Genomic DNA, 12,639 nt, shown 5'->3' on the forward strand with positions numbered 1-12,639 from the left:
TTTTAAGATGATTGGCAAAAGAAGCAGAGGCAAAAAAAAATTACACAGTGAGTTGTGATCTGGAATGTGCTGCCTGAAAGGGCGGTGGAAGCAGATTCAATCATAACTTTCAAAAGGGAATTGGATAAACACTCAGGAAAACATTGCTGGGCTATGGGGAAAGAGGTGATTAGGATTAATCCGACAGCTCTTTCAAAGAGCCGGCACAGGCACGATGGGCCGAATGGTCTCCTCCTGTGCTGTATCATTCTAGACAAAAATCTTAAACTAAGTCTCTCAATACCCAGAGAAATCTTGCTTAAATTCTTCCTGAACTTGTTTCTGACTGTTACACAGCCAACAGGCGATCGCCCCAGTCTGCCCTTCCTCATTGATCACTGTGTGGCCCATGATCAAAACAGAGGGATACCAGAACATATGGTACACTGTGCATTGTGCCTGTAGCATTATATTAAAAGAGCCACTTGATTTATTGTACAGTACTGGCCATAACCTCTTCCTACTCACTCAGCGGGTCAACAGCTGCATTTTCAGCATCGAACTCACCCGTCTTTGAATTTAGAAATGACCATCACTGGTCCAAAAGATTCCTCCTTAGCAATGAACATGTCATCCTCCACATCAGTGAACACTGTTGGCTCCATGAAGAAACCTAGAGCAATAATAAGAGTTAGAGGCTGTTAAGTCCGTGAATGATTGAGACACGGACTAGCAGGAGAGAAACAAACAAGTCTTTACTGGTGAAAGGCATAAACGAAACTAACCAACAGAGGCTCTCTAGCGCCTTCTTTACAGGGGTGGTCACTGCCGGTACTGCAGTCTGAGACTAGTTATTCTCTTAAAGGTACATACACAACAATTCCTCCCCTTTTAGATAAACAGTACATAACATTCATTTAACAACTAATGATAACGAATTACAATCACAATTACTGTTGCTAGATACATTGGTTAAGTTTAAGCAATTATAAGTTCAGTCTTTGAGGAGGCTTTCTGATTCTGTCTGGATAACGCCTCTTTGGCAATGTTGAGTCGGAATCAATGTCGTTGTTTGGTTCATCTGCTTCCAATCGTACCGGTTCTGCGGTAGCTGCAATTGGAACGTCGATTTCATTACCAGGTGTATCAGATCGTGGTGTGGAGTCGACATTTTCCAGTGACTCTAGAATCTGGTCAGCATGGCGTCTTACAATGCTCTCCCCAACGTCCACGGTATACATGAGAGGTCCTTGTCGTGTACAAATCGTTCCTGGCTGCCATTTCTCAGTGCGGTAGTCCTGGGCCAAAACTGGTTGACCTATCTTAAAACTCCTGGTCGGCCTTTCATTCATATTCTGAAACTGCCTGTTCTCCACATCTCTTCGGACGTTTGGCTTAACCAAATCCAAGCGGCATCGTAGTCTTCGATTGAAGAACATCATGGCTGGAGTTTGGTTGGTAACCGCAGGTGTCGCATTCCGGTAGGCAAACAAGAAGTTGTCCACCTTGTGTTGTAGGGGTATATCTTCATTACACATTGCCTTGATAGCCTTCTTGAATGTTTGGACAAACCTCTCGGCCAATCCATTAGTGGCTGGATGATATGGGGCAGATGTGTAATGCTTAACTACATTGTTCTTTAAGAACCTCCGGAACTCTTCAGACACAAACTGTGGGCCATTGTCAGAGCAAATCTGTTCAGGCAGCCCATTCCTGGCGAATATGGTTCGTAAAACTGTGATAGTTTTTTCCGTGGTGGTTGAGGACATTTTTATTACCTCCGGCCACTTTGAATGTGCATCCACCGCAATTAAAAACATCGAGTCCATGAAGGGACCAGCAAAATCAACGTGCACCCTTTGCCATAGAGATGAGGGCCACTCCCATGGATGCAGAGGAGCTTGTGGTGGGGAGTTTTGGACCTTCTGGCATCCTGCACAGCTCTTGGTCATCTCTTCGATTTCTCTATCGATTCCCGGCCACCACACAAACGCTCTGGCTAAGCTCTTCATTTTTACCCCACCCAGATGACCCTCATGAAGCTCATTGAGCACTCTATCCGTCAACTTAGGTGGAATTACTACTCTGGATCCACACATCAAGGTTCCTCTGCACACTGACAGCTGTTCTCTTCTGGGCGAAAATGCTGGCAGCAGTGGTTCGCCATGTGCTGGCCATCCCTTCACCATTAAATCATAGACCCAGGAGTGTGTCGGGTCACTTCGTGTTTCCTTTTCTATGTTTGCATTCGTCACAGGGAGACATTCGACTATGGTCGAGTGGAATAACTCCATTGGATCCACTGCAAGGTCTTCTTCTTCCACCGTCGGCAACGGTAGACGTGACAATCCATCAGCATTTCCATGCTGTTTAGTTCCTTTGTACTCGATGTCATATTGGTGTGCCCCTAGGAAAAGGGACCATCTCTGCAGCCGTTGCGCTGTCATTATCGGTACGCCCTTCTGAGGGTTGAAAATGGAGACAAGAGGTTGATGATCGGTTAGTAGAGTAAATTTTTGACCGTGCAGATAGTGATTGAACTTCTTCACCCCCCACACTAGGCTGAGGGCCTCTGTGTCAATCTGGGCGTAGTTACGCTCGGCAGAAGTTAACGAGCGTGACGCAAAAGCTATCGGCCTCTCCGAACCATCAAGGAATTTATGTGACAGTACTGCCCCAAAGCCGTAGGGAGACGCATCACACGCCAGCCTGATCGGCAGTGCTGGGTTGTAGTGAGCCAATACTTCCTTCGAAGTGATTAAGTCCTTACTCTTCTGAAAAGCACGTTTACAATCATCGCTCCATTTCCATGCGACCCCCGTTCGTAGCAGGGCGTTCAGTGGGTGCAGAATTGTCGACAAATTCGGCAAAAACTTATGATAGTAATTCACCAACCCGAGGAATGACCTCAGTTGCGACACATTTTCAGGCGCTGGGGCCTTAACAACCGCTTCAATTTTGTCAGGGGACTTATGTAACCCCTCTTCATCAATCACGTGGCCACAATACGATATCTGTTTCTTGAAAAATTCGCACTTGGGGCGGTTGGCTCGCAGCCCATGTTCCCGTAGTCTAGTGAGCACCTGTTCTAGGTTGTTAAGGTGTTCACTGTCATCTTCACCTGTTACAAGGATGTCGTCCAAGTAACACTGAGTCCCCGGAATCCCTTGCAGGACTTGTTCCATCGCTCTTTGCCATATCGCCGGAGCTGATGCTACTCCGAATACCAGTCGATTATACTGGTAAAGACCTTTGTGAGTGTTTATCGTGAGATACTTCCTAGAGGACTCTTCAACCTCCATCTGCAAATATGCTTGTGCTAGGTCAATTTTTGTAAAACGCTTCCCTCCAGACAGTGAGGCGAAGATGTCTTCTATCCTTGGAAAAGGATATTGTACTGTGTGAAGGACAGGGTTCACCGTCACCTTGAAATCCCCACAGATGCGAATCTTCCTTGGCTCTCCGGACTTATTGCTTAACGTTTTCTTCATGACAGGAACGATGGGTGTCGCCCACTCGCTCCAGTCGACCTTAGACAACACGCCCGCCTTCTCCAGCTCTGCCTCGACGGCTGGATGAATTGCATATGGTACCGGTCTCGCTTTGAAAAACTTGGGAACTGCATTCTCTTCTATTTTTAACGAGGCGGTTACGCCTTTAAGCGTGCCCAGTTCTTGTTGAAATACCTCTTTGGCGGTAGCTAAGATTGTTGACAATCGTCCAGGAGTGACGTCTTCATCTTTTTTACCGTCCACCGTCATTGCATGAATGGAATGCCAATCTAAGTTTATCTTCCTGATCCATTCCCGTCCCAATAACGGTGGTCCACCATTTGGCAGTATGTAGAGATACAATTTCCGTATTTTCTTGCCATTGTATTCGACAGGCACCCTTATTTTTCCTCTGGGGTATACATTTTGCCCCGTATACGTCGTCAAGACGATGGATGTCTCTCTCAAGGGTATGTGTGAAAATAGCCGCTCGTAGTCTCGTCGATTCATGACGGTTAGCGCTGATCCTGTATCCAATTCCATTTTAACTTGGGACCCTGCTATCGTGAGGGTGACCCAAATGGTTCGGTGATCCTCTTTTGCGATTACACTGTGAAGTTTGAGACAGCTTAATCTCCTGTTCTCGGATTCACTATCGCTCATCTGGTCTTCGGAACTACTGTCCGTCATCTTTTGTACTTTCTTGTACGGTTCCTTAGTAGCCTTTTTGTTGTCGCTGGTCTTCTTCCCAGACCTACAAACTCGTGCAATGTGTCCAATCTTCCCGCATTGTCTGCATATTTTGTCTTTGGACCAGCAGTCCTTCTGGTCATGGTTAGTTCTGCCGCAGCGATAACATTTTGCAAATCCCCGTGTCATTTCGTGGGTGCTGTATTCCTGTGGTTTTTGTTGAATTTCTGCAGCTCCCCTGGCTGCTGCTTCATACGATACTGCCACGTTGAAAGCCTTATCTAGCGTCAGCTCTTTTTCTGCGAGTAACTTCTTCTGTGTTCCTTTACTCAGGAGTCCACAGACAAATTTGTCCCGTAGGGTATCTGCCAGTCCTGCTCCGAACCGGCAGTGCTTTGATAGCTTGCGTAGTTCCGTAAGATACTCAGCATTGCTCTCATCTTTGTGCTGAGTTCTCCTGTGGAATTTAAATCTTTCTGCTATCAACAGCGGTGCAGGGTTTAAGTGCTCCTGTCGAACAGCAACAATTTCGTTAAAACTCTTCGCCTTCGGTTTGGCTGGAGTAATCAGATCCCACAATAGGCCGTACGTTCTAGCGCCCATTAAGTTTAGCAATATTGATGCCTTTTTCCCCCTCCGCTATTTCATTTGCCTTGAAATATACCTCGACTCTTTCCACATACGTGGTCCTGTCCTCTAATGTATTATCAAAAGCAGTGATACAGCCAGTCTTCGGCATCTTGCAAATCTAAAATGGCGCCTCCCGCGCTTTGCCTTCTTCCCCGATTTAACAAAATGGCGCCTCCCGCGCTTTGTCTTCTTCCCCGCTGTTGTTAGCGCTGCTTTCCACGGTTTCCTGCGCGTTAAATATTAATTTGTTTTCTTTTATTATCTTCCCGTCATGGAGCGGACCCTCTGGGACACTTCCCTCCCTCTTCTGAGGTCCGAACGCTGCCCAGCTTCGAAACACTGGCCACGCCCTGTATGTTCCACCCTCTCTCTCTCTCCTTGCTTGCCGACTCGCTGCCCGGCCCCGTTGCAGCCCAGGAAGGATCAGAGCACTACCTGCCACCAGCCCGATTAGCTGGGAAACCACGGACCGAGGAACCCAGCCTGGCTCTGGACAGTCTCTCCTGCGAGTTTTGAAATCGATGATTGACGGTCGACGCCCGTTTCTCGAGTTTCAATGGCCTATTTTTTTTTTTTTTTTCTTTCTTCTGGCTCCGACCTTCAACACGCCGTCGGAGCTGCTGCTGAGTTGCAGGTAAGTTCGTTTCTAACTCGTCGCCAGTGTTAAGTCCGTGAATGATTGAGACACGGACTAGCAGGAGAGAAACAAACAAGTCTTTACTGGTGGAAGGCATAAACGAATCTAAACAGAGGCTCTCTAGCGCCTTTTATACAGGGGTGGTCACTGCCAGTACTGCAGTCTGAGGCCAGTTATTCTCTTAAAGGTACATACACAACAGAGGCGAGAGTGACAGCCACCAAGCCAAGGCTGACATCTGAGGAGACGCTCATCCATGGCCGCACAATATCGATGTATCTGAACTCGTGTCCTTTCCCCAGGTGCAAGGCCCCAATGCCTCACCCAGCCTGCTGCTCCCACCTACTTACTCACCGTGGAGCCTGAACTCAGTGATTTTGGGTTAAGGTGAAGTGACGATTGTCAGTGTTGGATTCTTTTATTGAACTCTAATCTCTGCACATTAACACAATTTGCCAAAATTTGGATTTTAATTTCAGAAAGTGACAAAAGCAAAATGTAGATTCATCAAAATATCAACTTTTCACATTGTTCATTTCTATAGATTTTGTTGTATCACGTGTCCTTTGTGTATCTCGATTAGCCATTACTATCCTGAACAAACTGCCTCCATAATAACTCGAGCACGCTGCTCATTTCACAGCTAGCCTAGTTACAAACTGCACTAAATAGTCCCCCATTAACCTTTCACCTGGCTGGCAGTACACACTCTTCGCTCCGTGTTGCATTTCATCTCCTATTCGTCCTCCTCCATCAGCCTCTGCTCCTGCCTTCTATTTCATTTGAAAAGTGACAGCACTGTTCAACCGAATCACAAGAAAATGAAACAGGAAGCAATTTGCACTCGCTTTGAATCCATTTCTATAAAGTGAAAGACTTCATACCAGGCCGAGAGACGGCTTTCCCCCCGTACACCAGTGTCGCTCCTTCTTTCACTCCGATGTCACAATATTCAAGCAGCTTCTCGAGATGAGCTTTGTGGTTTTGTGGTCCATGATCTGTTGATCTGTTCAAAGGATCACCAATTTTCATCCTCTTAGTCTCCTCAACCTGGATAATAATAGGATGGGAAGTATAATGTAGGACTGCTACACACAAACCTTGTGCATTTTCTCTCACTTCTTTCTCTCTTATGCTGTAGAACAAGAAGGATTTCCTGGTGACTTACCACTCGCTGAACAAATTCATCATGGACAGACTCTTCAACAAACAAACGACCAGCAGCAATGCAGTTCTCCCCCTTATTGAAATATACCGCTCCCATACCCTGCAAAGGAGCAAGGATTAGAATGGCGGTACACTGAAAGAATGCCATATTCGGTGAGCAAGAACGGGTCAGTTCCCGTTCTCTGAAAGGCTAAGAAGAGAGCAGAGTTGGAAGTACAGAGATGCCTCAGGCAGCACTCACCATTCTCACAGCCTTATCAAGGTCACAGTCATTGAAGATGATAAGCGGAGATTTCCCACCCAATTCCAGAGAGACCTTCTTCAGATTACTCAAAGCACAGCTGTTAAACAGATGTTAAAGATCAGTTATTATCAGTCGTTCAAAACCAGTGTAATTTTCTTCCCCAATAACCATTTATTTGTGCAGGAACTGATCCTATCAGAAAGCAGATTCCTGTTTCAATCTGACCCACACTATTAAGAGGTGAAGCTGTATAACAGGTCTGTTTAGAATTGTTCTCATATCATAAAAATAGAAAATGCTGGAAATTAAAAGCAGGGGCTGTCAGATCTGAAAAAAGACAGGTTAATGCTTTAGGTACAGATCCTTTATCGATTCGTCTTTATACTGCCAACATTTTCTGTTTCTATTTCAGATTTTGAGCACTTGGATTTTTTTATTTTTATTGCTGCATGGACATAGTTTCACACAACAACAACTTGTGTTTATATAGCACCTTTAACGTAGTAAAACGTCCCAAGGTGCTGTACAGGAGTATTTTAAGACAACAAATTTGACACTGATCCACCTAAGGATAAATTAGGGCAGGTGACCAAAAGATTGGTCAGAGGTAGGTTTTAAGGAGCGTCTTAAAGGAGGAAAGAGGTAGCGAGGCGGAGAGGTTTAGGGAGGGAATTCCAGAGCTTCGGGCCCAGGCAACAGAAGGCACAGCCACCAATGGTGGAGTGATTAATCGAGGGTGCGCAAGAGGGCAGAATTAGAGGAGCGTATATCTCGGGGGGTTTGTGGGGCTGGAGGAGATTACAGAGATAGGGAGGGGCAAGGCCATGGAGGAATTTAAAAACAAGGATGAGAATTTTGAAATCGAGGTGCTGCTTAACCGGGAGCCAATGTAGGTCAGCGAGCAAAGGGGAGAAAGGCGAACGGGACTTGGTGCGAGTTAGGACACGGGACAGCTGAGTTTTGGATGACCTCAAGTTTACGTAGGGTGGAATGTGGGAGGCCGGCCAGGAGTGCGTTGGAATAGTCAAGTCTAGAGGTAACAAAGGCATGGATGAGGGTTTCAGCAGCGGATGAGCTGAGGCAAGGGCGGAGACGGGCGATGTTACGGAGGTGGAAGCAGGCGGTCTTAGTTATGCTGCATATATGTGGTCGGAAGCTCATTTCAGGGTCAAATATGACACCAAGGTTGCGAACAGTGTGGTTCAGCCTCAGACAGATGTTAGGGAGAGGGATGGAGTCAGTGGCTCGGGAACGGCGTTTGTGGCAGGGACCGAAAACAATGGTTTCAGTCTTCCCAATATTTAATTGGAGAAAATTTTTGCTCATCCAGAACTGGATGTTGGACAAGCAGCCTGACAATTTAGAGACTGTGGAGGGGTCGAGAGAAGTGGTGGTGAGGTAGAGCTGGGTGTTGTCAGCGTACATGTGGAAACTGATGCGGTCATTTCGGATGATGTCACCAAGGGGCAACATGTAGATGAGAAATAGGAGGGGGCTAAGGATAGATCCTTGGGGGCACCAGAGGTAATGATGCGGGAGCGGGAAGAGAAGCCGTTGCAGGTGATTCTCTGGCTACGATTAGATAGTTAAGAATGGAACCAGGCGAGTGCAGTCACACCCAGCTGGACGACGGTGGAGAGGCGTTGGAGGAGGATGGAGTGGTCAACCGTGTCAAAGGCTGCAGACAAGTCAAGAAAGATGAGGAGGGACAGTTTACCTTTGTCACAATCACAAAGGATGTCATTTGTGACTCTGATGAGAGCACACAGGAACATAGTGCACATCCGCGTGGACCAACGGTGCACATCCGCGTGGACCAACGGTGCACATCCGCGTGGACCAACGGTGCACATCCGCGTGGACCAACGGTGCACATCCGCGTGGACCAACGGTGCACATCCGCGTGGACCAACGGTGCACATCCGCGTGGACCAACGGTGCACATCCGCGTGGACCAACGGTGCACATCCGCGTGGACCAACGGTGCACATCCGCGTGGACCAACGGTGCACATCCGCGTGGACCAACGGTGCACATCCGCGTGGACCAACGGTGCACATCCGCGTGGACCAACGGTGCACATCCGCGTGGACCAACGGTGCACATCCGCGTGGACCAACGGTGCACATCCGCGTGGACCAACGGTGCACATCCGCGTGGACCAACGGCGCACATCCGCGTGGACCAACGGCGCACATCCGCGTGGACCAACGGCGCACATCCGCGTGGACCAACGGCGCACATCCGCGTGAACCAACGGCGCACATCCGCGTGAACCAACGGCGCACATCCGCGTGAACCAACGGCGCACATCCGCGTGAACCAACGGTGCACATCCGCGTGAACCAATGGTGCACATCCGTGAACCAATAGTGCACATCCGCGTGAACCAATGGTGCACATCCGTGAACCAATAGTGCATATCCGTGTGAACCAATAGTGCCCATCTGTGTGAACCAATAGTGCACCAGTGCCCATCTGTGTGAACCAATAGTGCACCAGTGCCCATCTGTGTGAACCAATAGTGCACCAGTGCCCATCTGTGAGAACCAATAGTGCACCAGTGCCCATCTGTGAGAACCAATAGTGCACCAGTGCCCATCTGTGTGAACCAATAGTGCACCAGTGCCCATCTGTGAGAACCAATAGTGCACCAGTGCCCATCTGTGTGAACCAATAGTGCACCAGTGCCCATCTGTGTGAACCAATAGTGCACATGTGTGAGATCCAATAGTGCACCAGTGCACATCTGTGTGAACCAATAGTGCACATTTGTGTGAACCAAAGATGCACCAGTGCACATCTGTGTGAACCAATAGTGCACATTTGTGTGAACCAAAGATGCACCAGTGCACATCTGTGTGAACCAATAGTGCACATCTGTGTGAACCAATAGTGCACATTTGTGTGAACCAATAGTGCACATCTGTGAACCAATGGTGCACCAGTGCCCATCTTTGTGAACCAATGGTGCACCAGTGCCCATCTTTGTGAACCAATGGTGCACCAGTGCCCATCTTTGTGAACCAATGGTGCACCAGTGCCCATCTTTGTGAACCAATAGTGCACCAGTGCCCATGTGTGTGAACCAATAGTGCACCAGTGCACACGTGAACCAATAGTGCACATCTGTGTGAACCAATGGTGCACCAGTGCACTTCTGTGTGAACCAATAGTGATTGATGCTGCAAATGAAGGAGACATATTCTAGCTGCAGCTAATTCAGTAATGGGGTAATGATCCAAATCAACATCATAGGTAACTGACAACACGCACAGTTATTGCATGTCTCACAAATGGTATAAAGTTGCAGAACCCCAAAATGTCCAGTACAGAAGTATTTAAAACATTAAATCCATTGGTGTTGAGCTAGAAATCGGTTAGGAAAGAAGCTCAGACACCTGGCATAGATCTGTAGAATCGGGGTCACTCTGCATGCCACAAATCCTGAACAATTCACAACCTGTTCCATTGGCTCCTATACCTTTCATGCAGGGAGTGAGTGTTTCATTTGGTTCCTGTAGAACATCACTAAAGACCAGTTTTTAAACATACCTTTTCATTATCTGTTTTCCAATTGGGGTGGATCCGGTGAACCCAAGTTTGCGAATGTCTGGGTGTTCAGACAGCCGCTGCCCTACAAGGCCACCTGGGGTCAAATGTGAAAGATTAGAAAACGCTTGTGATGCTCAGACTTTGTGAACGTAGTTTGACAGCTGCTAAATAACCTCATTAATATCAATGTCCGGTAGTTTCATTCTGATTGGTAGCAATTTGAATTGCAGGATCAAGCTGGCACTAATTACAGTAGCTGCATAGCTCGGTGTGCAGATGGTTAGTTTAGGAATAGGCCGGCTGCACTGATCGAGGGGCTTGATGTGGGTGTGGGAGACGATGGACTGGAGGAGCAAAGGCTTCACAGCATGCTCGCCATTGAGATCTAGGTCTCAGCCCTATTAAGTACCACAGGAGTCAGCAGCATGGGCAGAGGTCAAAAACCGCTCCCTTTACAGGGTAGAAAGGAAGTCCTTCTCTGCGAGGTGAGCTTAATTCTAACTTTACTCTTTGTTTAAAATGTTCAGTCGTTTTCCTGCTCCCTCCACACTCCAGGCAGCATCTGGTGGCCTTGTTTCCATTGACTGAATTTCATATGATTTTCCTTCCCTGGGGAAGTGCTTTAATTCCACTGGATCTCCTCCTGCAGAGTTTAGTATGTGTTGGGGTGGGGGGGTATGAAGAGAAGGAAGCAGTCCCTCACCGTGTATACTACATGGAGCTACATGCACCAGTTCGTCCCCCACAAATCGCCCCATCCCCAAAATATATTCGACAGCTTATAGATTTCATTGAAGGAGGAGTTTGCCAGCTCACCTGATCCAGGAAGAATATTGATAACTCCTTTTGGCAAGCCAGCTCGTGCTGCCAGTTCAGCAAACTTCAACGCAGTCAGTGGAGTTACCTGGGATGGAATAAAAACCAGATAGTCACCACAGGGGAATCTGGGGGTAACTGTACCCAAACTCACTGAGGGGGAAACCCAAGGATGGTGGAACATCGGTTTTATATTCCGCCCAATATTACTCTCCGCTGATTTCAAAATCGGACAGGGGGTAAAACTGGCGTTCCACCCGATCCCCACAGTTTCCTGACGGACTTGTTAGGTTAGAATTACCCCCGATACCTAATTGTGTTGGTTTGCTGGGCATTCTTGCTGTACAGAATTTATAAAACAAATGTTTGATAATCAATATAATAATTTTAATATTTCTAGCAACATATTCAATCACAAAGAGACAGTGTACACTTTGAAACTAAACCGGCTTATTGTGGCTATAACTTGTGGGCATAAAAGGGGAATAACTTTCAGCGAATGTTCAGCTAATCCTTCGTGTTATCAGGTCGATACACGGGCAGTCTGACTTGTGTCCGGGTTAGCCTGCTTTTTTAATTGTTGGAGACAACCTAGAGATGAATGTTCACACAAGAACAGCAGGCCAAGGATTTGCAAGGTGCTACACATTAGCACTTCAAGAACACTCGTGTCTAAAGTACATTTCTCTCTCCTCGCTCCCCAGCTGTCCTTTTCCCAACTGCAGTCTCTCGCCTCGGACTGCTTACCTGAGCCGCGCAGATGGAACAGTGGGTGCGGAGGGCAGCGGGCAAGGTGGGCGAGGAGGGTGCGGAGGACGGCAGGCGCGGATGTAGTTTCAACACTGCTCGATTTTTAACATCTTCTCAACAGCTACAATTCAGCATTACTGAACATACGCAGAGAAAGATGCAACTTTTTTCAACGTTCCCTTCCCCTCCCCCAAAAGACAGGTTATTTCCTGCAAAGTTTCAAAATTTACATAGCAAAAGGGACATTAAAAGTTGAGTTGACTGAGCCAGTTGAAGGGTTCTTGCTGGCTCCTGCAGTTGCCCACATGGTGAGCGGTGGATTTGCCGGGTCACTAGGGAAGCTGAAATTTGACGTCTCCTCCATTTGGAGATCGAGCATTTCCAGCTGTTGTCATGTAGATGTTTGGGGGCTGGTTAGACAGCATCACGAGCAGAGTCCGGACAGCAAGCCACTAACCTGCCCTGTCCGCTGACAAATTAGCCCAAAAAGAGGATTATTATTAACGTGAGTCTGTGCCAAGTTACCTGAGCTGGTTTCAGTACCAACGTGTTGCCGGCAGCCAGACACGCTGCACTCTTCCACGCCAGCATCATGAGTGGGTAATTCCAGGGAATAATAATCGCACAGACACTGGAAAACAGCAAAAATCAGCAGTCACAGACAACCTAGTCACTGCTCA

General features: G+C 47.5%; 1 protein-coding gene across 1 annotated transcript in view; it reads right to left on the reverse strand.

The window, feature by feature from the left end:
• Nucleotides 1-511: 511 nt before the first annotated feature.
• LOC147105455 (mitochondrial 10-formyltetrahydrofolate dehydrogenase-like) overlaps nt 512-12,639 on the reverse strand; it is a gene marked incomplete at its 5' end in the record, with an annotated part of 46,277 nt that continues 34,149 nt past the window's right edge. The window contains 7 exons of the mRNA XM_086010906.1: nt 512-652; nt 6,312-6,477; nt 6,596-6,694; nt 6,836-6,935; nt 10,394-10,487; nt 11,210-11,297; nt 12,485-12,590. Coding sequence (XP_085867032.1) covers nt 543-652; nt 6,312-6,477; nt 6,596-6,694; nt 6,836-6,935; nt 10,394-10,487; nt 11,210-11,297; nt 12,485-12,590 — 763 coding nt within the window. The remainder of the gene's footprint in view (nt 653-6,311; nt 6,478-6,595; nt 6,695-6,835; nt 6,936-10,393; nt 10,488-11,209; nt 11,298-12,484; nt 12,591-12,639) is intronic.

The sequence above is a fragment of the Somniosus microcephalus genome, chromosome 17, assembly GCF_052327205.1.
Source record: "Somniosus microcephalus isolate GS21.2 chromosome 17, FLI_Smic_1.0, whole genome shotgun sequence".
In the NCBI taxonomy this organism is placed as follows: domain Eukaryota; kingdom Metazoa; phylum Chordata; class Chondrichthyes; order Squaliformes; family Somniosidae; genus Somniosus; species Somniosus microcephalus.